The sequence below is a fragment of the Lynx canadensis genome, chromosome D1 (assembly GCF_007474595.2).
Source record: "Lynx canadensis isolate LIC74 chromosome D1, mLynCan4.pri.v2, whole genome shotgun sequence".
NCBI lineage: Eukaryota > Metazoa > Chordata > Mammalia > Carnivora > Felidae > Lynx > Lynx canadensis.
The window spans coordinates 677013-701672 of record NC_044312.2 but is presented as its reverse complement, the minus strand read 5'-3'; the positions used below and the strand labels follow the sequence as shown (position 1 = coordinate 701672).

At 45.3% G+C, this 24660-nt stretch overlaps 1 protein-coding gene across 1 annotated transcript; it reads right to left on the bottom strand.

Annotated features, from left to right (window-relative positions):
• Positions 1–918: 918 nt before the first annotated feature.
• On the bottom strand, positions 919–24392 carry CFAP300 (cilia and flagella associated protein 300). The gene is made up of 7 exons (XM_030331845.1): positions 24250–24392; positions 24083–24164; positions 20526–20601; positions 14267–14433; positions 9613–9785; positions 2694–2760; positions 919–1587 (listed from the first exon to the last, which is right to left on the bottom strand). Exons 1-7 carry the CDS (start codon positions 24357–24359, stop codon positions 1459–1461), a joined length of 804 nt encoding a protein of 267 aa, XP_030187705.1. The 5' UTR covers positions 24360–24392; the 3' UTR covers positions 919–1458.
• Between the last annotated feature and the right edge of the window lie 268 nt (positions 24393–24660).

Genomic DNA, 24660 nt, shown 5'->3' with positions numbered 1-24660 from the left:
AGCAGAGAGAAGACCGGCCCATCTGTGAGTCCTGGACTTTTGTCCCAGCGCCAGGCTCCAACACCCACCACACCACGCCCCCCCACACGGGGTGGGAGTCGGGGGGAAGGCTCTTCTCTGTCGCTGAGACTACCCCCCCCCCCCCGCCCCGGTGCTGTGGAACCCCAGGCTGAGGCCCTCCCAGGCCCAGTTCACGCTGCCGTCTTCCATCTCTGGATTCAGGCCGCAATCCCCGTCTGGGGACACGCTCTGACAGACAACCTTCACCACTGGGCTCAGGGACGGCGCACCTTGCACGGAGCGGATGCACAGACAGAATCGTTGACTGGCTGACCTGGTGATTGAGGTGGAGTCCCCAGGTTGTAGGGTCTGTGTGGTAGGGCAGGACGGGCGCGACGCTTCAGTTCTCGATCTGACTTTTCTCACACGGTTTAAAAAATATCTGTGGATGTCATGAACACGTCTGGAAAATATTCGCCCAGTAGACGCGGAATATGCCAAGCACTGGGCTGGGCATCACAGGTGACACAACCCGTCTCCCCCCGAACTCTCTAGCTAATTGGTGGCCGCTTTTCAGGTAAATCCACAGGCACAAATCCAAGGTCATCACTCTTGTCCTTACGACACACAGACACAGACTCCAAACTCGCCTCTCCTCAAAGTCCCAACATTTCTCGCGGGCTCTCTGTTCCTCTGGGTACAGGTTGGTCATTTTTACCACGAAGGAAACCTAAGTTACATATTCATTCTTGGAAAGGAATGAGGAAACAGGAGAATGTAGCCTAAGAGACCCGCTCTTTCCTCTCTTGCCACCTCAGGAAGACCATCGGGGCAACTCTGTTCAGAGGTGGATCCTCGGCCAGCTGCGGGGCAGCCGCAGAGGTAATTTATTATGTGCTAAAAGACTTCAGAACATGATTACTTTCAGAACATGACTTTTTTTATTGAGGATTTTAACTGGGACAAACGAAGCAAAGGAATTGTTATGCATTTTACACCCCTGGACGTGTAAATCTTTATGCAGTGAAGAAATGCAATGAAATGAAACTCAAATTTGAAAAGCTAACAGTTGATAATAATGATCAGTGGAGAGATGGTCAGTTTTCTGCCACAGTTTCAAGCTAAAATTAATTAGCTTCTAAAATAAAATACGTGGAAAATCGAGGCCTTACTTGAATCCTAATGCGACAAATACGGACTGGATTTTTAGTTCCTTGTATCTTTCTGTAAATTGTCCACAACTATATTGGTGTAGACCGTGGTAGGGATGGAGTTCGGTCCCTATGCTACCACTCCAGGCAAATTTAAAGACAGGCATCTTGTACCGTGTCCTTCTGTTCTATGCGGCTTCTCTACATTTTACTTAAATTAACTGGCAGAGGAGATGTTTACCTATAAAATGACGTCAAAGTAAAAGATTGGTAAAAACCGTAAAATCGATAATCTGAGAGAATACTGTTAAGACATTTCCCCCACACCGTAACAGTGGTATAGAACATGAACATGACGCCTGATCGGATCCACAAGAAAGTAAGAAAATGTCTGTTCGTGAGACTTTGTTGAAGGGTAGCACATGCCAGCGGAATCCTGAAAAAGATAAACCTAGGTTATTTAGTCTACAACTGCATGTAAGTAATAATCAACATATTTAACTACTATATATTTTCTGCTAAAATGTCATGAAACTTACATCAAATCTCTGACAATTAAATTGGTAATTAACTGATACTTTAAAATATTTACTGACAGCAGTCTACTGGGCAACAGTACATATGTACAATACAAATGCACATAATTCTCGACCTTAAGGAACTTCTAGTCTAAAAGGAAATCTTCTCTTTTGAAAAAGTGCTTTTAAAGTGCTAATATTGCAAAAATTTGTCTTGCAATTTTCTTCTATCTTTGCTTTCCTTTAGAATGTGATCTTTACATACTATGAGGGAAGCAACTTTGTTTCTTTTCTTTATCACCACAAAATGCCCAAAACAGTGGGGGATACACAACCGGCACTTAACAGTATTTGTTGGGGCGCCTGGGTGGCGCAGTCGGTTAAGCGTCCGACTTCAGCCAGGTCACGATCTCGCGGTCCGTGAGTTCGAGCCCCGCGTCGGGCTCTGGGCTGATGGCTCAGAGCCTGGAGCCTGTTTCTGATTCTGTGTCTCCCTCTCTCTCTGCCCCTCCCCCGTTCATGCTCTGTCTCTCTCTGTCCCAAAAATAAATAAACGTTGAAAAAAAAAAAAATTTAAAAAAAAAAACAGTATTTGTTAAGTGATTGAATAAAGATACTTAGAAACTGCTTCAAATGTGCTAACAATCTTTTATATGACACTAGAATTCAAGCATCAGATTCTGTGATATACAGACATTTACAACATCCTTACTTATCTGCCCTAGAAGCTACGGTTCGACAAGCTAGAGAATGTGTTCTACTGCATCTGAGTCACACATTTCGCTCTTAAATAAGGACGGACTATTATTAGACAGGGACAACAGAAAAGAGGCCAGGGGGGACGTTTGGCCCTCCAAATAAAAGCGTAACTTATCAACTTCTAATTTTGACAAAAACACTAAATATCATCCATCATCTTTTCTCCTAGACATAACATTGCACTAGTTGCTAACTCCCATTGTAACAACCCTGTTAATACCCAGTAATTAAATTGATTGGTTGCAAATTCCCCTTCAACACTTACGTATGCCGTCACTTTAAAGATGGAAGAGGTAATTTGTATTTTCTTGGTTTGAGGATTCTTTCGAACACTAAAATGGGGGGGGGGGGAAGGGATACATTTTAAATATAACAAGCATTTACACAATACATTTTTTTTGTTTATTAACGTTTATTCATTTTTGAGAGAGCATGAGTGGGGGAGGGGCAGAGAGAGGGGGAGACACAGAACCCGAAGCAGGCTCTAGGCTCCCAGCAAGTGTCCAGCACAGAGCCCGATGCGAGGCTCAAACCCACGAACCGTGAGATCATGACCTGAGCTGAAGTCAGGCGCTTAACTGAGCCACCTAGGTACCCCTACATTTTTTTTAATGTTTATTCAGTTTTGAGAGAAAGAGAGAGACAGAGCATTAGCAGGAGAGGGGCAGGGAGACACAGAATCCGAAGCAGGCTCCAGGCTCTGAGCTGTCAGCAAAGAGCCCGACGTGGGGCTCGAACCCACAGACCGTGAGATCAAGACCTGAGCTGAAGTCAGACGCTTACCTGACTGAGCCACCCAGGCACCCCCCCCACACCCCCTGCCTTTTTTTTAGTGTTTGGCATAATACATTTAGAATACTGATCCGTTTAGTCTGCAGGTGTTCTTATGCATACATAATATAGAAATACACAATATCCGACTCAAATGGTTTGAAAAGGACAGACCCGCAGTTTTACCCCAGGATGGAGAACTGCAGAACACGTAATTTTACAGTTAGAATATCTGAGGTCTGACCGAGACTCAGGATGAATGTTTCCCAAGCCAGAGACAATGATCAGAAAAATAAGAATTGATAAAAGTCCGACTGAAGTGTAGGCAGCGGTAAGGGGTAGGCAAAGGCGCAACTACAGAATTCAACAATGCAAACAACACGCCAGCTCCGGCACTGATCTGTTGGTTCATTTTGGGGAAGATTAACCTTTCTGAACATCAATTTCCTCACACGCCAACTGGGCACACTATGGTTCTTTTTAGAATTATGTGAGAATCGAGTGGGATAAGGCATATGAAAACTATTCGCTAAATTATGTACTATTAAATTATATCATATTAAAATTATTTTCTTTCAGTACCTCTCTTTCAGTTACTCTCCCCCACAAGACTCCCTGCGGCAGCACAGAGCGGAAGCACAGAGAGGGAAGGAACAAGCTACAGAGAGCGATGCACACATGTTCCCTTCCTAATGCTTTACCATCTGCAAAATACCTTCGTGTGACTTCCTCCATATAAAGACCACACAGCTCCATGAGGCTGTTGGGCACGACTTTACCAGGTTTAGAGACAGTAGGGCCAGAGAAGTTAAACGAGACATTAAAGACATTCCAGCTGAAAGTGGTATTTCTGGGAACAGACTCCAGGTGACACAGCGTCCATCCAGGTCCTTTCCCTAGGTCTCAACCGCTCATCCCCTGCCTCCAATCCAGCAGATGTGCACCACAGGCAGTCCTCCTGGGTGACAGGGGGACGTCACATTGAAAGGAAGCTGGCCCCTTCCTCACTTCACTAGGTGCAAGCATCTTTCTCCTTCACTACGTATGAAAGAGTGAGGTGGGCCAGGAGGAGAATGAAGGGGGACTGTGTCCAATGTGTGTGTGTGTGTGTGTGTGTGTGTGTGTGTGTGTGTTTGCGCACCTACTGGAATGGGCAGACCTGAGCCATGTCAGGGTTAAAAGTTCTTAGGCAGTTTTTGTTTTTTTTAGGCAGCTTTTATCTGCAGAAATCATGCAATTAATTTCCACATCCTTCTACGACATGGATTAAGGTCATTTTATTTCTCTAAACACTTAACATATACTGCTTAAAAACTGAAGACTATATTTGAAGTTCTGTGCTTATCCAAGGGGTAACTATAGTCACTCCATATAAAACATTTATACTGCACACACCTACATAACCACCCAAACCAAACTACAGAACATACCTATGGTTATATCGATTTTAAGTGTTGATCTGGAGATGGTGATACGGGTATAAATATATAAAAATTCACTAAGCTGTAGGTCCACTATAATTTGTTCACTTTACTGCATGTAAATTAGCCCAGTTAAAAACAAAAACAAAAACAACCTAGACCAACCCTTGTAAAAGTTTGTACTTACCAAATAAACTGAGAAGAAAATTTAGTGTTTGACACTTCATTTAACAATCACTTAACACATACATGTACTGTAGTGTACTACTTACCGAAGAAACTACCATTTGAACATTATTAGAAGTTGGTTCCTGGGTGGCTCAGTTGGTTAAGTGACCAACTCTTGATTTGAGCTCAGGTCATGATCTCATAGCTCTGGAGTTTGAGCCCAGCGTCGGGCTCTGTGATGACAGTGCGGAGCCTGCTTGGGATTCTCTCTCTCTCTCTCTCTCTCTCTGCCCCTCTCCCGCTCTCTTTCTCTCTCAAAATAAATGAATAAACTTAAAAAAAAAAAGAAATAAGAATCCCACTGCTTAATTAGCATTTGAGGGCCATAATCTAAGCCTCACGGTTTAAATAATAAAATTTCACATCTCAGGCAGGTACGCAGTTTGGAAAACCTCTCCAAAAACTTTGATCGGAGCCTGTGTTTAATATTGACAGCAGAAAAGACAAAGGCTTCCATTAGTAACTACAGAATTATTTCTGCATAGACATTTTTCAAATGTAGTGAAACAACTGGTCATATTTACTCTCCAATGAACCGACTCTGAGGTATTACCTATATTATTTAAAAGAACCATAATCCTTGAAAAGAAGGCACTTTCCAGAACGTTTCAAAAGGGTATCTTATGGGACTTGTAATAACGGATGAGGGAAAACATATCTTCAGAATGTTCTCACCCTTTGGTTTGAGCCAGAGACTACTAAAATCAAGCTCTGTGACGCGCCTCCAACACGGACACACATAAGGGATGCACGTCTTTTCTGGAGCAGATTAGTGATGACGTTTCTCTGCGAGGGCAGGTTAGATAATGGAAAGCAGCTACTGCGTGTACAATTAGAAAGATAGCAGACGTTCTCCTGAAAGATGGGTACGCGCCCAAAATTCAAGTAACGGGACGGGAAAAAACAATACCCTTGCCGGTTAACTCGGCCTGTACAAGTGACTTGTCTGGATATGTGGCTCGGGATGACAAGGTACTGACAACTGCTGGGGGTCCACGGGTGCTTCCCCTACACGTGCGTTCCTCCCGAGAAGCGACGCCGATCCACCCCGCGCCCTCACCTTGACCAAGTGCCACCGCCTCTGACCCACACCAGCACAACCAGCTAGAAAGGCCAGAGGCGGCGCGAGAGATCAGCAAACCGGCAGGGCTCCGGAGGGACCCCGACCAGCCAGCCCACTCGGTTGCTTTGCACTGGCCCTTTAGCCATCTTAAGCGAATACTCATCCTGATCGTAATTTTCTTCTAAAGCTGTTTTGGGAAGACAACCTCACATCTCCTCCGCACTTAGCAGAGAAATTCCTCAGCGTGCTTCAACTCGGGTCATCGTGAGAAACAGTTAATGGTTCTCAAGTAAGAGTAATGCTGTAATCGGGCTGGTTCCTTCTCAGCGTCCCCTGGAATGGCAGACTGGAGACGTGCGTGTCTCCCCTGGACAGGGGACGGGCTGCCCTCTCTGCCGGCTCTTGGGGACCCCATTGCATCGAGACTTCCCTAACACGGCCACCCTAATAATGTCCTCTTTTCAACTCCTGGGGTACTTATTACAGCATCAGGAGCTGCGAACATTTGCCTATAAAAAATCGAACATCGGATTTCGTAACAGTTTTTCCTTATAAAACCTTCTAAACTATCACTTACTATGTTAGTTTCTCATAATTTCCTTAAGGTCGAGGGCTGTCTGGTGCTCCTCTTGTAGTCTCTTCGGAGGCTGGCGGAGCTCTGAGCACAGTATTAACACTCGTCGGTTGCCCGCCTAAGGGATTCTGCGGGCGTGATTCTCTTCTTCCTGTTGGATGCCGTGAATTTTGGCCACTCATTTGACCAGTGGCCGTTGACCCTGGAGCCATAGTGTCACTTAGCACCCAAGCAGCGTGGAGGAGAGTCACAGGTGAGAATCCAGGACAGGGGAGGTCAGGGAAAACGGTTTCTCCAGTGTTTAGGTTCTAAAGCTACTTCTGTTTCAAACACCTCCAGCAGAATCTCCTCTCGCATAGCACACGATGGTGACGAATCCCACACGTTCGTGTGGCCAGTGAAGTACAACACAATGTCATGGCAGCGGTGTGCGCGCACGTGTGTGTGTGTGTGTGTGAGAGACTAGGTGTACCACAGAGTATCTGCAGGGAGTGCTGGAAGCAGGCCTACGGGTTTTCACGAGCTGAATATAAGGACAGAATGTTTTGGATGTGAGTATGTATATGCTTTTCTCAAATTCTGTTTCTAACACTTTTTTGGACAATCTTTATGTATTGGCAGAGTAACTTTTCCACAAAAATCGGAGGCAAATTAAAGAAATAATTTTTGTTTTTAAAACCGTATCAGAGGGGCCCCTGTGTGGCTCAAGCAGTGAAGTGTCTGACTCTCGGTTTTGGCTCAGGTTATGATCTCGCGGTTCACGGGTTCCAGCCTTGCCTCCGGCTCTGAGCTGACAGCGAGGAGCCTGCTTGGGAGTCTCTCTCTCCTCTCTCTCTCCTCCTCCCCCACCCTCTCTCTCTCTTTCTCAAAATAAATCAACTTAAAAAAAACTATATAAGAAAAAGAATGAAGCGAAATAACTACATCACGTAGTTGTCACACAGCTGAATGACACACAGAACAGAAGTGAGATTTGCGATGCTGAGTGCAAGTAACGATCGAGAGTTTTACGACAAGCTAATTCTGTTTTTTTCCGATTAAAGCAAAATTTTGTAAGTAAACTCTGCTTTTACTCGTTCCTATCCCTTTTGCCTACAGACATGATCCAATATCTTCATCACTGAAAAGCCCAACCCAAGTATAAATAAATGATTATAACGTTTTTATACCAATTAGATCTTCAAAGAGAAAAAACAGAACTAGTGGATCACCTAAGCAAACCTGGAATTTAGAATTAATTTAAAAATGTAAAGTTTATGCCTAGATAAAAATCTTTCCACCTCTCTACAAAAAAGGTAATTGTTCTACTATTAGTCAAGCAAATTTACACAACCTGAGGAATCTTGTGTTCTCCTGAAATGTGAAAAGAGACCTGGGGTAAATGTCACAGGAGACCTGGGGTAAGTATAACAGGAGTTCTGGGGTAGGTGTGACAGGAAATCTAGGAGAAGTGTGAAAAGAGACCTGGGGCCAACATGACAGGAGACCTGAGGTGAGTGTGACAAGAGACCTGGGGTGAGTGTGACAGGAGACCTGGGGTAAAGGTGACATGAGACTGGTGGTAAATGTGAAATGAGACCTGTGCTAAATGTGACATGAGACCTGGGTGAGTGGACAGGAGACCGAGGTATCTGTGACAGGAACCTGGGGTAAGTGTGACAGGAGATCTGAAGTAAATGTGAGAGGACGCCTGGGATAAGTGTGACAGGAAGCCTGGGTTAAGTGTGATAGGAAACTGATGTGACAGCAGACCTGGGGTGAGGTGACAGGGGACTTAAGGTAAGTGTGACAGGAGATCTGAGGTAAATGTGACAGGACGCCTGGGATAAATGTGACAGGAGGCCTGGGTTAAGTGTGGCAGGAGACCTGGGTAAGTGTGACAGGAGGCCTTAAGTAAGTGTGACAGAAGACCTGGGGTAAGTGTGACCCAAGACCTGGGATAAGTGTGAAAGGAGACCTAGGGTAAGTGTGACAGGAACCTGGGGTAAGTATGATAGGAGACCTGATGTAAAAGCGACATCAGACCTGGGGTGAATGTGACAGGAGACCTGGGGTAAATACGACAAGAGACCTGTGGTAAATGCACAGGACATCTGGGGTAAGTGTGACAGGATTCCTGTGGTAAATGGGACAGGAGCCCTGGGTAGGTGTGATAGGAGACCTGAGGTAAAAGTGACATCAAGCCTGTGGTGAATGTGACAGGAGATCTGCGATAAGTGTGACAGGAGACCTGAGGTAAAAGTGACATCAGACCTGGGGTGAATGTGACAGGAGACCTACGGTAAGTATGAGAGGAACCTTGGGTAAGTGTGAAGGAGCCCTGAGGTAAAAGGGTAGTACACCTGGGATGTGGTGACAGGAGACCTGAAATAAATTTGAGAGGGCACCTGGGGTAAATATGACAGGAGACCTGGGGTAAATGTGAAAGGAGACCTGGGGTAATTGTGACAGGAGACCTGGGGTAAAGGTGACATGAGACTGGTGGTAAATGTGAAATGAGACCTGTGCTAAATGTGACATGAGACCTGGGTGAGTGGACAGGAGACCTAGGTATCTGTGACAGGAACCTGGGATAAGTGTGACAGGAGATCTGAGGTAAATGTGAGAGGACGCCTGGGATAAGTGTGACGGGAAGCCTGGGTTAAGTGTGATAGGAAACTGATGTGACAGCAGACCTGGGGTGAGGTGACAGGGGACTTAAGGTAAGTGTGACAGGAGATCTGAGGTAAATGTGACAGGATGCCTGGGATAAGTGTGACAGAAGACCTGGGGTAAGTGTGACAGGAGACCTGGGGTAAGCACGACAGGAACCTGGGGAGAATGTGATAGAAGATCTGGGATAAGTCAGCCGCTAAGCAGGCATGGAGCGAGTAATCCGTTGGATGGGGAAGGAAGCACAGTCAGATGAGAACCGGGAACTGGGTGCTAAAGAGAGTCAGGGAGATGTGACCATGTCCCAACCTGGACGAGAAGGGAGAGGCCGGAAAAGGGGTTCGAAGCGGTGCTGTTCTCACACGCTTTGGTGGTTGGCGTCAACAGGACCCGACAGACGCTAGGCGAGCCCAGCACAGTTAAACAACGCACTCCGTTAACCAGAGATTTACCTACTGTAATCTAGCACCATTACCTCACTAGATCTTTATAGATAAGCTTTGTTGTTTCCAGATATGGATTAAGCACATCTTCGTACTGACAAAGGGCTCCACCAAGGCAAAGATGTTTGAAAAGACAAAACAGGAACTCTTCTCTATCAGCTTGGCTAAATATTTCATATTTTTCTGAGTCTTCCACTAGCAAAACCTATGGAGAATGATAAAATTCATCTTAATCTAACATGATTTAAGGCTCCAATTTTTGTTTTCAAAAGTTTCCATTTATGAACTTACAAATAATCCTAGGCCTATGTCAACAACCAATCCTGAACAACCAGAAAGAGTAATCGGTGAGACCTGCACTCATTTTCCCTCCATGTTACCTTTAGGTACTGATGCTCAGTTAAAGGAATAAATCTAAATCTTCTCCTCTTCCCCTTTATACCTTTGTTCTAATTTGTATCTTTAGTAATGGTTTTAGCACTACTGCAATTTTAGTGCTGAGTCACCTTAAATCTTATTTGGAAACAAGGGACCATAAATAAATGGAGAAACTTCCCCATCCCAGAAGGTCTGTAGCCTTTGCTTCAGTCTGGAAGCTGGCCCTCATTTTCTAAGCCCTACCCCTGCACTTCTGGATGACCACTTTCCTTACCACCCCTGCCCCGGCCCACCCCCTTTACTCCATTTGAACTATTCAGGTAAGTGGACCATCATAACCACCTCTTTTCCTGCTGTCCCCTAATAATATCATCCTACCCATCACCCATCTATACTGACTCTCGCTCTCTGGAGACTTCACCACCTCTTTCAGAAAACAGCACGACAGGGTCGGACGTGGGAGGGTTTCTTATACCATTGGCCATTCCACACAACTGATTGACTCGATTGTGGTAGATACGAACAAGGTGACGAATGTAAACCATAACACACATTTTTTTTATTGAGTTGTTTATACTCCACCTGCTTGTAAAAAGAATGTGAAGTAGCTAACAGTAAAATACCCACACAGTACGAAAAGTTAAAAGGCAGAAACCTGTAACCAAGAAACAAAGTGGGAAAGAAAACACAACAAGGAGTCGGAATGCTGTAAAAATTGTACATAACACTAACACTACCAAACAGGTAAAGGAGGGAAATAGGAGTTATACAAAATCACTGTCTAGTAGCAAGAAGTGCACTTAAATTAGGAAACCTGATCAAGCTTCACATTTGATTTACCCCAATCTCAAATGAATATTCATCACAAGGTCAGCATAAAAAAGGCACTTAAATAAACTCTGTGGTGTTGCCAGTGTGCAGGTTATTTGCAATGAGTTTATGAAAGCCAAAGTCACATGCAGTAAAAGGTGAGGGGAAGTGGTTTACGGTTTATCACTCCCTGGGTGTGCCACACATACGGCTTGGCCCATCTCCCCTCCTTGCCTGCTTCTCTCCTTCTCTCTCTCTCTCTCTCTCTCTCTCTCTCTCTCTCTAAGGAAATGATGTGATATTGAAGCCTGAGTTTGTAGCTACCTAAAGATCTGGCTTAACACAAGAGCGACTAAAGCTCTCAGGAATGACGAACGAACGCATTCCTCGCATGAGCACTCTGGTTACTGAACTGATTAGGCTGCGTGTGTAAAAATGACAGAAATGAAAATATTTGGGGAATAAATGTGGAAGCGGGACCCAGCTGCGGCTGATCTCCCCGTGTGCTTCCACGTGGGGCCCTCAGGGAGGAGGTGTGCCATGTGGTTAAGGAGCCAGACTTGCGAGCCGCCTGCGGAAGGTGGTTATCGGCAGGCCTCGGTGAGGCGGTGTGACGGGCTCGGTGCTGCTGCATGGCGGAGGGCCCTTTTCAGTTCAGGCTAAGGCTGGAGGTTATTTATCGATTTATTTTTTCAGCCAGAAAGCAGCCAAGTTAACACCTTGCTTGTCGCCACGGGGCGACAGAAAAACAGTGTGGGTACTTCCTGAATTCAAGGGCTACGCATGGAAGTAAAGAAGACCAGCAGCAGAGGGGAGCCTGGGGGGCTCAGGCGGTCGAGCGTCCGACTTCCTTCCGTCCGACGGTCATGATCTCCCGGTCCGTGAGTTTGAGCCCCGCGTCGGGCTCTGAGCTGTCAGCACACAGCTCAGAGCCTGGAACCTGCTTCAGATTCTGCGTCTCCCACTCTCTCTGCCCCTCTGCCACTCATGCTCCCTCATTCTCTCTCTCAAAAATGAATAAATTCTAAAAAAAAAATTAAAAAAAGAAAACCAGACGACAAGCAGCAGAGCAGAGAAGGCGCATCCGTCTCTCGAAAAGTCCGTTGCCAATGCTCTCAGTATAAGTGAGGGTGAGCTCTCTGAAATTAGGGGACAGGGCCTTGTGGTAGAGAGGTACATGTGCCAGCAGAGATCGGGGACAGATAAGAAGAGCTGACATAGTGCCCCAAAAGGAAGAAGACCCGGACTAGACTAGACACTTTGTAGAGGTTAATTTCCAGTCCTTGGTAAGGAAGAGTAGAAATTATTATCAGATCCCCAAGGTATGGTGCTTATCTTGTGTCATACATACCACCTAACTACAGAGCAACTATATATCGTCTCCTCAGTTGTGTGTTTGGACATCCTCAATGAGTAGTTTGATTGTCTTCTTCAACTAAGGGTTCTTTCAGGTGTTCTGTTGGTGTAGAAGAACGCAGAGACTGGCTGGATGCCTTCCAGTCTCCTACAGACAAGATGTCTATGTCCAGAATGGTGTGTCAGGGGCTTCCCTAGGTCATGCCCATCTGGATTTACAATAAATTCAACTTATGCATCTCCTTATTCAACTTACACATAGCGACATCTCCTAAATGTAGAATAATAGTAATTAGTGGCTAGTCATTACTATTACTGAAAGCTTACTAAATACTAGGCATTGGGCTAAACACTTTAAGTGCATTATCTCACAGAATTTTTTTCTTTTTTTTTTGAGAGAGAGAGATAGAGTCGAGTGGGAGAGGGGCAGACAGATGGAGACAGAGAATCTCAAGCAGGCTCCGAGCTGTCAGCACAGAGCTCGAATCCATGAACTGTGAGATCATGACCTTAACCGACTGAGCAACACGGGGCCCCTCACATGATTCTTGCATCATTCTTATTTTATAGATGAAAAAATGAGGCTAAGTACCACAGTTATTAAGTGGCTGAGCCTGTATTTGAATCTATGTCTATTTGATACCAAAGCTTTATTTTTTTTTTAATAATCTCTACACCCAATGTGGGGCTTGAACTCATAATCCTGAGATCAAGAGTTGCCCGCTCCATCGACTGAGCCAGCCAGGAGCCCCTGAAGGCCCTAATTTTTTTTTTAATGTTTACTTATTTTTGAGAGAGAGAAAGACAGAGTGCAAGCAGGGGAGGGGCAGAGAGACAGGGAGACACAGAATCGGAGCTGTCAGCACAGACACTGGCGCGGGGCTCGAACTCCCGGACCACGAGATCAAGACCTGAGCCGAAGTCAGCAGCTTAACCGACAGCCATGCAGGTGCCCCTAAAAGCCCTAATTTTTGTCCATTTGGTAAACAGTTTATCTCCATAATTTAATGATAATAAGGGGCGCCTGGGTGGCTCAGTCAATTGAGTGTCCGGTTCTTGATTTTGGCTCAGGTCATGATCTTGATTTTGGATTAGGTCATGAGATGGGGCCCTGTGTTGGGTTCTGTGCTGAACATGGAGCCTGCTTGAGATGCTCTCTCTCTCCCTCTGCCTCTCTCCCAGTTGCTCTTGCTCTCTCTATAAATAAAATAATGATGATAATAATGCATTTCATTTTAACATGTCACACTTTTTAAAAAGTATATTTAAATGCTCTCTCAACTCATATCTCAACAGTTTCAACAAGATAGAATGGGAATTTTAATCTCTATGTTGTACAGATAAGATCTTGGGGCTCAAGATATTGAATGATTTGCTTAGTTACTATCTTATAAATAATAACTCAGGAATTAGCTAAATAATCTATGTCTTCTGATTCAATACACCTCTTGCTAAAAAAAATTAGTTAATCGAAGGTTTTTTAAAAAGTTTATTTATTTTGAGAGAGAGAGAGAGAGGGTGAGTAGGGGAGGGATAGGGGCAGGTGGGAGAGAGAGAATCCCAAGTAGGTTCCAGACTGTCAGTGTGGAGCTCGATGTGGGGCTCGAACCCACAAACCACAAGATCACGACCTGAGTCGAAACCAAGAGTTGGACGTTTAACTGACTGAGCCACCTAGGTGCCCCTAAAATGGCTTTTTTGATCTCAGCTGTGAGACAGAACGATTCTTTTACAACAGGGATATTTTTAAATAGTCATTTGATATGTTAAGAGCCCCATTTCGAAGAAAAATAGCCATGACTTAAGCAGGTCAGGGCTTCTCGGCCTTAGCGCTATTGAAATTTTGGGGCAGAGAACTCTGTTGTAGGGGGCTGTCCTGCCCACGGCATGATGTTTAGCAACATCTCTGGCCTCTATGCATGACTATTAGTAGCATCTGGTTGAGAACTACTGAAATACACAGATAATTCAGTTGATAGTAAAAGTCCCGTCCAAGAAAAAAATCTACCAATGTAACTGATGTCACTGATCATTAATAATTGATAAAAGGTGTTTTAGGTATTTTACATAGGTAAAGGTTTTTGACATTAAGCATTTCCTGAAATAAAATTCTATTATGAAATTTTAAAAATCTATACTTACTTTTCGTAATTCATCGGATATAGGAAAGGGATCGCAAAAAGAATCTAAACACTTAATGATATGTCCATCATCGCGTACAATATCTTCATCATATAACCGATGAAAAAATGACATCGAAAGCTGTGTACAAGGAACATTTGTGGCTTCAATTTTTTTCACTTCAGATCCTGAAAAAAATTTTATAGAATAGAAACCTATTATTCTCAATTATTTCCAAAACAAATATTACAATGCAGGGATTCTAAGTAGTCAAATAGGGCATATATTTTGGTATATTTAAAGGACACATTAGGGATCTTATTAAATTCTTAGTTTGCCGTTTGTTCATTTTTATTAATCACTAAAAGTCTGTGACAAAATTTCACCATTTCAGCCCTAGAGTATGTAAATTAGAAAATGTCTGAAAATGAAATCATTTTTCGTGTAGTAGGGGATTCTTACATCAGTTTTAATCCACATATCAGAATCGCCTATAAAAGCATTGGAACGGCTTTGTGTGACTTTGGATTTATATTGTGCTCAATGCTTTATAATTTGTATCACAAAAACTTTAATTAATGTTAAGTAATGGCTGTTTGTAAAGTCCTGAGGATGTCTTGAAAATTCTTCTCTCCAATAAGCAATTTCTCCCTTGTGATCTCATTTACAGTGTTTATGACCCAAAACCAGCTTTTCCAAGTCAAGGTAAGTTTCAAACCAGGCCCTAATCAAGTTATGACAAGTTTGGAATTAGAGAAATTTGTGACCATGATGTTTTGTCTATTTTCGTCTTGTAGCTCAAGTTTTTCCCCGCATACCTTCCCCAGCCCAAACTTACTTCCTAAACGTGTCCTTTAGGAATGGATTTTCCGTTACTAGAGGTTCTTCTCAATTACAGAAAGACACAAAGACTAAAATGAATATTTATTATTGCCTCAGTTTCTTTCCATTTCTCTCTCATGCACTCATATCCACACACACACTCAGATATAAAGAGGTGGTGGTCTTTGTTCAAAGTTCTCCCTAGAACGGCACACCGAGGTGTGGGGGCCCTTGGTGTGACCTCTCCCTGATACGCTTGTTCGGTATTTACGCCGGAAGCAGCTCGAGCTTGAGAAGAGTGAGGCTGGTGATGATCTGCGCTTTGTCCTTCTGGTTGCCCACCTGGAGTCCTGCGAGCACCTGCCACTTGTTCTGGGCTCGAGCTGGCCTTGTGTGGACGCGCAGTGGGCGTCTGGAGACAGGAACTGTGTATGCTTCAGTAATTTCAAAAACTACACTTCTAGGAAAAGCTCCTTTTGTTTCAGGGGAAAAAATCCTGTGGGGGATTAAAGGGACAAGAGACCACAGAAAGTGACAGAAGAGTTGTGAGCGCTGCAGGAACAAAGAACTAGAGCAGTACAGAGCCAGACGGTCTTCAAAGACGGGTTGGTGGCCACAGGATGAGGGACTGACACTGGGCAACGTGCCATTCTTTAAAAAAAATTTTTTTTTAATGTTTCTTCATTTTTGAAAGACAGAGACCGAGCACAAGCAGGGGTGGGGCGGGGAGAGAGGGGGACACAGAATCTGAAGCAGGTTCCAGGCTCCGAGCTGTCAGCACAGAGCCCGATGCGGGGCTCGAACCCACGAACCGTGAGATCATGGCCTGAACCAAAGTCAGATGCTCTACTGACTGAGCCACCCAGGCCCCCCCAGGCAACATGCCATCCTAATAAATGACTCTAGCTCTGATTTAGGGAGTGGCAGGAGGGTTGGGTTGGTAAGATAAGGTAATTAAATTCAAACCACGTACTCCGAGGCATAGAAATAGCATTTGCGAGGGCTGAACTGTGTTCCTCCAAAATTAATATATTGAAATACCACAATGTAATGGTATTTCGAGATGGGGCCTTTGAGAAGTAATTAGGGTTAGATGAGGTCATGGGTGGGGTTAGGACTTCTGTCAAATCAATTCTGAAAGGACACAATTCAGTCCAAAGCATTCTGCCCCTGGTACCCACACCCCCAATTCATGTCCTTCTCACATGCAAAACGTGTTTATTCTATCCTAACAGCCCCAAAAGTCTTAGCTCATTCCTGCATCAATGCTAAAATCTAAAGTCCAAAATCTCACCTACATATCACCTAAATCAGATATGGGTAAGAAGGAGGTACACCTCATCCTGGGGCAAAATTCCTCTCCATCTGTGACCCTGTGAATCCAGACAAGCGACATGCTTCCAAATACAATAGTGAGACAGGCAGAGGAGAGACATCTTCATTCCAAAAGGGAGAAACAGAAAACAAGGGGTGATGGTCCCAAGCAAGCCTAAACTTGGCAAGGCAAATTTCATTAGACTTTAAGCCTCAAGAATAATCATCTTTGGTTCAATGCTCTGTCTTCCAGACCCGCTGGGGCGGTGGCCCAGCCTCTGAGGTTCTCCCCCAAAAGGCACAGTGTGTTCCTGAAACCGAGGGTGGCCCTCGGTTAAAGGGACAAGAAGATGATCTCTGAACTGCCTTTTAGTCCTTCTTCTCTTCTCCTGCAGAACGGCCATGTGTCAGCCAAATGGCTCTATCGTCTGGTCCCGTGGGATCTAAGAGGTCTGACAGCCTTCATTTTGTCCCGTTTCTGTCCCCTTTAGTTCAAACCGGCAGTGTCTTTGCCAGTACAATCCCCAGTGTAACTCTGGCTTCTGTTGAAATGGCTGATTAAGTCCATGAATTACACACATGCTCTCTTTATCAAATGGTTGCCCAGCCATATTTGTTCTCTTCAAAAGAATCTTTCTCATTTTTTACGATATGAAAAGGCTGAGAATTTGCCAAATCTTCAAGCTCTGGTTCCTTAACGAATCCTTCTTCAATCTGTCTCTTTTCTTTCCTACTTTATTACAAACGTTCGGGAAGAACCAAGCTGCTCCTACAATAGTTTGTTTAGACACGTCCCAGCTAAATATATAATTTCATCACTTGCAAATTCTACCTTCCCCAAAACACCAGAACATAGTTCAGCCAAGTTCTCAGGCATTTTATGGATTGTCTTTCCTCCACTTTCTGATAACAAGGTCCTCATTTCTGTGTGAGACCTCACTAGAATCAAGCTTAACATCCGTGTATCTGGGCTAGCATGCACCTCAAAACTCTTCCACCAACACCCGTGATGCAGTTTCACAGCCACTTCTAACCTTTTTAGGCATGTTACAGAAACATTCCACTTCTCGGGACCAAAATCTGTCAGTCTGCTTAGGCGGCTATCACAGAATACCAGACTGGGTGGTTTAAACAACAGACGTTTATGTCTCACAGTTCTGCAGGCTGGGAAGCCCAAAAACCAAGGCGCCGGCTGATTTGGCTCCCGGTAAAGGCTCTCTTCCTGACTTGCAGACGGCTGCCTTCTTGGCTGTCGGCACATGGCAGAGAGCTCTGGGATCTCTTTCTCTTGATGTAAGGGCATTCGTCCCATCAGAAGGGCTGCTTGAGATGTAGTCTAAACCTAATTAGCTCCCAAAGGCCTCATCTTTAAAAAAAATTTTTTTTTAAATATGTATTTAGTTTTGAGAGGGAGAGACACAGAGTGCAAGCAGGGGAGGGGTAGAGAGAGAGGGAAACACAGAATCCGGAGCAGGCTGCAGGCTCCGAGCTGTGAGCACAGAGCCCGACACGGGGCTCAAACCCACGAACCGCGAGATCATGACTTGAGCCGAAGTTGGACGCTCAACCGACTGAGTCACCCAGGCGCCCCAGGCCTCATCTTCAAATACAAAAACATTGGGGGTTAAAGCTTCAACGTAAGAACTTGGCGGGGGGCGGGGGGCCACAATTGAGTCCATAGCACATGCTATCTGTTAGGCAGAAAATATGGTAAAATCATGTCTCCACCATTTATAAGACATGTGATGCACTGCTATGATCACATACAAAGTTAAGAATGTATTTTTTCCCCTTGATATTAGCATAATACACAGGTGTCTATTTACTTGGTGTCCAAATTGGTGTTTTCTGACAACTTCATTAATGCTGAAATGGCAGAGACAGGATAGTGTAGTGGTCAAGACCTTGAATTCTGGAGTCCGGCCAGCTGTGCAAAACTGCAAATTATTTAGCTCATGAATCTGACTCTTCATTTGGGACATAGGGACATATAATAATACCTCTCTGAGTTGGTCTGAGAATTAAAGGAGGTAATGGGGGCATGTGGGTGGCTCAGTCAAGCATACCGCTTTGGCTCAGGTCATGATTTCGTGGCTTGTGAGTTCAAGCCCCACATCAGGCTTGCTGCTGTCAGCGCAGAGCCCCTTCGGATCCTCTGTTCCTCTCTCTTTGCCGTCTTTCTTGCGCTCTCTCAAAAATGAATTGAAAAAAAAAAGCCATTTAAAGGATGTAATGAATATAATGCCCTTAACTAAGCACATAGGAAGCATCCATTATATGTCACCCAAAAAAGGGCACAGTGTGTCTGTATGAGGAGGGCTGCAGCATCTGGGAGACAGGGACCGCGGCAGAAAGCCCTGGCAGTCCAGGCCCAGGCGAGGGCAGCAGTGAAGGGGATCCTTCACCACACTCTTTACCACTGGTTCACTTGCTACAAGAATGCCTTTTCTCTCATTTTCAAAAGCTGTTTATTTTAACAGCTGGCCCTCAGAGGAAAATTGGAGAGAAGACGGCTGATACATCAGAAACAGAAAAGCTGGTAGGAGATACAAAACAAGCTAATGGAAGAGTACAGCAATCCCCTAGAAACTTCTACTTCTGAAGTAGAGTGCTACCTCTTTTGCCCAATTTTTCAGAGTACTTCTAATGGATTCTGCCAGGCACATGTGGAATTTTAGAACCTCTCTTCTTGCAATGCGGTTTTTAAAAATCAGAAAAAAGTCAGTACTGTTTGTCAGTACGGGAGAAGATTGAACTTTTTTCAACGAACCTTATTTTTGTAAAATTGACTGAAGTTACTGTAAAACTTTCATAAACTCTTTGCTACGTGCCTGTGATTATTTCCTTCTGAAGATTTTGAACCTGTAAGTACATTTGCTCAGAGAGTCAGTCTAACTCTGAAAGTATTCTGCAGATCACCCTGTACCAGCTTTTTGCTCTATAAATTTTACAGTGGTTTTTAGCCAAAAGCAATAAAATGTGACCTACTGATTCTAACGTCACAAATCTCGTTCTTGAGTAATACTTTCGGCAAAGTCATTTTTGTGTAAGACTACTAGAATTCCATGAACATGCAATGTAGGAATTTACCAAAACAACCCCATCTAATTTAAAATCCACTTACATTTTTCTTAAGCACAAACCCACATTACTAACCAGATTTTCCTCCTAAGTGGAAGAATGACTGGTTCTATTGTTAACACACTTCAAACTAACATTTAAAATATAGTGGTCATGTTTTTGTTTTCAAAACACTCTTCTATTAACTCTCTGGTTTACTCCTTAACCTAAGAGTTATTTAAGAGATTTGAGTGCTATTGTTTGGGTAATTTTGCTTAAAGATTCCTACCTATGTTTCAAGGTACTATGAAATTATTACATAGATAAAATTTTCTTTTTGAGATTTTAAGACTCTCTTCCATGACTTTGTATGTTCTTTTATTAACATTCCATGAATGGCCACTTCCTCGGTCAGAAATCCGCTGCCCCGCCCTGAATGCTTTTGCTCAAACACCCTCACATCAGCAGAACTCTACCTGACACTCTCCTCCTTTTGCTCCTACTGCTATGGTAGCACATTATTGCACTATTTTTTTTTTTAATGTTTTTATTTTTGAGAGAGACAGAGAGAGAACACGTGTGCGAGCGGCAGAGGGGTAGAGAGAGAGGGAGACAGAATCTGAAGCAGACTCCGTGCTGTCAGCGCACAGCCAGATGTGGGGCTCGAACCCACATCCTGTGAGATCATGACCTGAGCCGAAGTCGAACGCTCACCCGACTCAGCCTCCCCAGGCACCCCTCGCACTATTTTTTTTTACATATCAACCAGTTTCTTGAGCATGATTTTCTTGTGTTCATCTCACTGTTCCCTGCATCGAGCAGAGTCCATGGGAGACACACAATAAATACTTTCCCAATGAATGAAAAGAGAACTGGTGCTCCTGTGCCGTGCCAGGACAGGAGCAGTGGGCCCCCAGGAGAAAGACGCAGGGCAGGCCTGGCACAGCTCATCATGTTTGACCTTGATGTTATCAAACAGGTGAGTCATTATTCACAATGTGTATTTTAATAATGAAAATTCCAAAGGCAAAATTTTGTTATAATAAAATCATCATCCGAAAAGATAAAAATATGTTTTATTTACCTAATGTAATCCATTGTCCAGAAGAATCTGAAAGTAACTTCAAATTAGGAATAACATTTGGGTCTTTGAAAAAAGCCTAAAATACAAATTTGAGGGGAATAAGTTAGAAACTGTATTACAAACAATATCAAGAATTAATTTCTAAAACAACTGTAGTAAACTCTCACTTGATCGGGGAAGGACAATTTTATTTTATTTTTATTTATTATTTTTTTAATGTCTATTTTTGAGAGAGAGAGAGAGAGAGAGAGAGAGAGAGAGAGAGAGAGCGTGAGCAGGGGAGGGGCAGAGAGAGGGAGACACAGAGTCTGAAGCTGGTTCCAGGTTCCGAGATGTCAGCACAGAGACTGACGTGGGGCTCGAACTCACGAACCGTGAGATCATGACCTGAACCAAAGTTGGACGCTCAATGGACTGAGCCACCCAGGCGCCCCTCATGAGTATTTGTGATCTAAGGGTAGTAAGAACACACTGAACAGATGTAAGCAAAGAAAGAGCTTAAATCAGTCCTATTTTTTACCATGATTCTGGCAGCAGAGTGGAAAATGAGCTGAAGGGTTATGAAGAGAATAGGTAGAAGGGAAGGTACTGTTGTAATCCAGGAAGATCTGATGTTCACATCAGTCAAGATGATAGCAAGGGGGAGGTAGAGAAGTGAATGGACTCAATGACTGTTTAGGAGGACAAAGGACAAAGGGCGAGGGAGGAACCACAGATGATGCATGAGAAACTGGACAGAATGAATGTCATTTCATGAGAAAGGGAACAGTGAAGAGGACCAGGTGTGCAGGCTGAAGATTAATATGTTCCGCCAGTATTTCTGAATACCTACAGCATGACACACACAAGTTCCTGTGCCACGGAGTTTACATTCTAGTGGTGGAAGGTAAACACTTCACAGGTATCATCTATGCCCAATCACAAAAAAGAAAAAAATAAGTTTTCCCCAAAACTACTCCTCAGGAAAAAAAAAAAAAAGCAAGTTGATAACTTTATAAATTCAAGCTAAAGAGTGTGCAATTATCTTTATTTAATATTTTATTTTCTTTTAAAGTTTATTTCAGCTATTTTGAGAGAAAGAAAGAGCATGGGAGGGGCAGAGAAAGGACAGAGAGAATCCCAGGCACGTTCTGCACCGTGTGCATGGAGCCCAAGGTGCGGCTCAAACCTACGAACAGTGAGATCATGACCCAACATGAAATCAAGAGTCAGAAGCTTAACTGACTGAGTGGCCCAAGTGCCCCACAATTATCTTAATTTATATAATATACACTTTGAAAAGAAATATAAGCTAGAATTAACCTCAGTTAATACTGATTTTGAATGCCTTTTAGATGTCTTCTGCAAAAATCAGTACAAGGAGAAATTTAATTCAGATTTAGTAATTATCCCTGGGGGGAGGGAGTATCAACTTACAATTACATTTTATATGCCATTATAAATGGAAGCAGGCTAAGTGACCTGCAGTGAAGTGACCTAGAGCCAGTGGAAATAAGTCTTCATAAAGGCCCCTCACATAAAGCAACACGAGAATCATTATGCTGTTGGGGTTAATTATGCACCGAAAGAATAATAATAATAATAATTAAAAAAAAGCCCTGTCCTAATATACGCACATGGTATTTTGGGTATGTTATAGAATTTCCAGTGGGGCATTAGAAGGAATTCTCTGTATCTCAACTTTAGGAAAGCTGATGTGCTTTGGGAAAATATTACATGATTCCCAAACAAGTTACAGGATAACAAAGATACGAATATCAAAATGCATGTAAAGATTAAACTTACTTGTTTCAGAAAATGTGAGCGTTAAAGAAGTATTTCTAAATTGATATATTATTTTATATAACATAGAATGTTAAATGTATGTCTATTCTATGCCACACATGAAATCTAGCAGATTGCTGGTTTCTTCTGATCCAGTATCCATTCTCTTCTTCTTCCTTAAGGAATCCAATTTTATTTGGGATGGCAGTGTGCTCAGCTAAAAGTCTGCACCGCCTACTCTCTGTGTTATGAGGTCATGAGGTGTGAGCAGAGATGTTGGCAGACCTTCAGAAAGCTCTATAAATTGCTTCTTTCCCCCCTTATCCTTAGTCCCGTGGTGAGGATGCCAACACTGTATACTGAGCCCAGAGCTCTCTCTTGACAAAGCAAGATCTCAGATTCAACAATCTAGGATCCCACCACTTGCATGCACTTCAAGTTCAACATGCCTAAAGATGAACTCATTTTCCTCCTTCTTTTGCATTTTCTAGGGCTTTAACGGCATCATCTACCACTCCAGTCAACCAACTCAGACATTCGCTCATCCTACACTCCCCTTCTGCCTTATTCTCAGTATCTTATTAGTCCTGGAGTACTGCCTTTCTCTGAAACGTCCGTCCAGGCCTGCTGGTGCTGCTGCCCTAATTCAGGGTGTCCTATGACAGCGGTTTTGTCTGGTGTCACTGATTCCAGACTCAGTCCTAACAATCTATGCTCCACATTTCTGCCAGGGTGACCTCGGTAGTTTAAAGTTTACGATCTTCTTGAAAAACTTTCAGTGACTCTTCACTGGCTAGATAAAGCCCAAACTCTTCTGGGAGGCACACAAGGTGCAAAATATGGTCCCACCCATCTAACATTATCCCCCGACTTTGTCTACCTGACAAACTCCTGCTCACGTTTCAGTGACCATCTCAAGTGGCTGGCCTTTTGTAAACCTCCTCTGACCCCTCAGCCAAAACAAACAAAACAAAACAAAACAAAACACCGAACAAAAAAAAGGCGGGAAGTTCCCTGCATCAAGCCAGGCGGGCGCGTGCAGTTCTGTGCGAAGCCCCGGCCCAGTCCCCCGCCCGGCCGGCCGGCCGCAGGCAGGTACCAGGAGGACCGTCACCCCGCGGCGGCCCTCCATCAGCGGCCGCGGGGCCGCAGGACGCACAGCGTCACAGACCACAGACGTCAACGCCGTCCAGCTGGCGAGGAAAAACCGGATTGCAAATAACGTGACTGAATTTTAAGGAATGCACCAGAACTTGTTCTCTTATGTGTCCCCCTCTTTCCAAGCTGCCCCTTCCAGCAGGTCACTGCGGAGAGCCGGCCGGCCGAGTGCTCCCCCCGGAACCCCCTGTGTGCACGTGCGGGGGAGCAGTCACAGGAACGCTCTGACTCCGGGAGCCCACAGAAGTACCCAGAAGTCCTCTGAAGCCAAGTCGGGGTACACGGAGGACCCCGCGGCGGGGCAGCGGGGGCGGGGTGGTGGGCGGCCGGGGCACTGGGAGACCGCAGGGACACGGGTGGCGGGGCACCGGGGGAGGCCAGGGCACGGGGAGGGGGCCGGGACACCGGGGGGTGTGGGGCCGGGGCACTGGGGGACCGCAGGGACACGGGGGGCGGGGCACTGGGGGAAGCCGGGGGGGCCGGGACACCCGGGGCTGGGCCGGAACGCCGGGGACCGTAGGGACAAGTCCCGGCTGGCGCGCGTCCCCACGCCGCCGCGCACGCAGACCCCAGCCCGGGCGGGGCCGCAGCTCAGTCGGCGGACACCCGGGCGCCTCTCCCTCCCGCGCACCAACCATGACGAAGTCGTCCTTGCGATAGGCCTGGAACGTCTGGTCGAAGCCGAACGCCTGAGCCGCGACTCTGCCCAGCATGGACCTGCGGCGGGGGCGGGAGGAAGGTCAGCGCGGGCCCGGCGGCAGGGCGCGCTCGCGGCCGGCCCGCCCCGCCCTCGCCCTCTCACCACTGGCGGAGCCGGCTGGTGGTCTCCTGGGTGCTCAGACACTGGAAGGTTCTCTGAGGCAGGAATCTGAAGTAGTAGCTGCCCAAATCCCTCGGCTCCCCGGCCGCCATCGCCCTCCTCGCTCGGCTTTAGTGCGTACCGTTTCCATGGAGACGCGGAGGCGGGGGGGGGTGGTCAGCCCGGCGCTGCGGGGGCGCGGCTACGCTGTTCTTCCGGGGAAGGAAGCCAGGCTCGTGGCGGGGGCGGGGCGAAGTGAGGCGTTGGTTGGGGAGGAGCCACGCGAGTAGTCAAGTCTGTGATTGGGTCGGGGCTCTGCGGTTGGTGGGAGCGGGGCGAGGTGGGGCGGGGAAGGGGCCACGCGGAGGAGGCCCGGGACCAGGCACGGCGGGGAGGCCAGTCTCGCGGCGGGGG

Excerpts from the sequence above, each read along its gene's own strand:
- CFAP300 (XM_030331845.1), bottom strand. The coding sequence starts at position 24,359 with ATGGCGGCCGGGGAGCCGAGGGATTTGGGCAGCTACTACTTCAGATTC. Across the intron at positions 20,602-24,082 it reads GCAAGGACGACTTCGTCATG|GCTTTTTTCAAAGACCCAAA; the intron begins GTTGGTGCGCGG and ends TTTGTATTTTAG. Across the intron at positions 1,588-2,693 it reads TCTTTAAAGTGACGGCATAC|GATTCCGCTGGCATGTGCTA; the intron begins GTAAGTGTTGAA and ends TATCTTTTTCAG.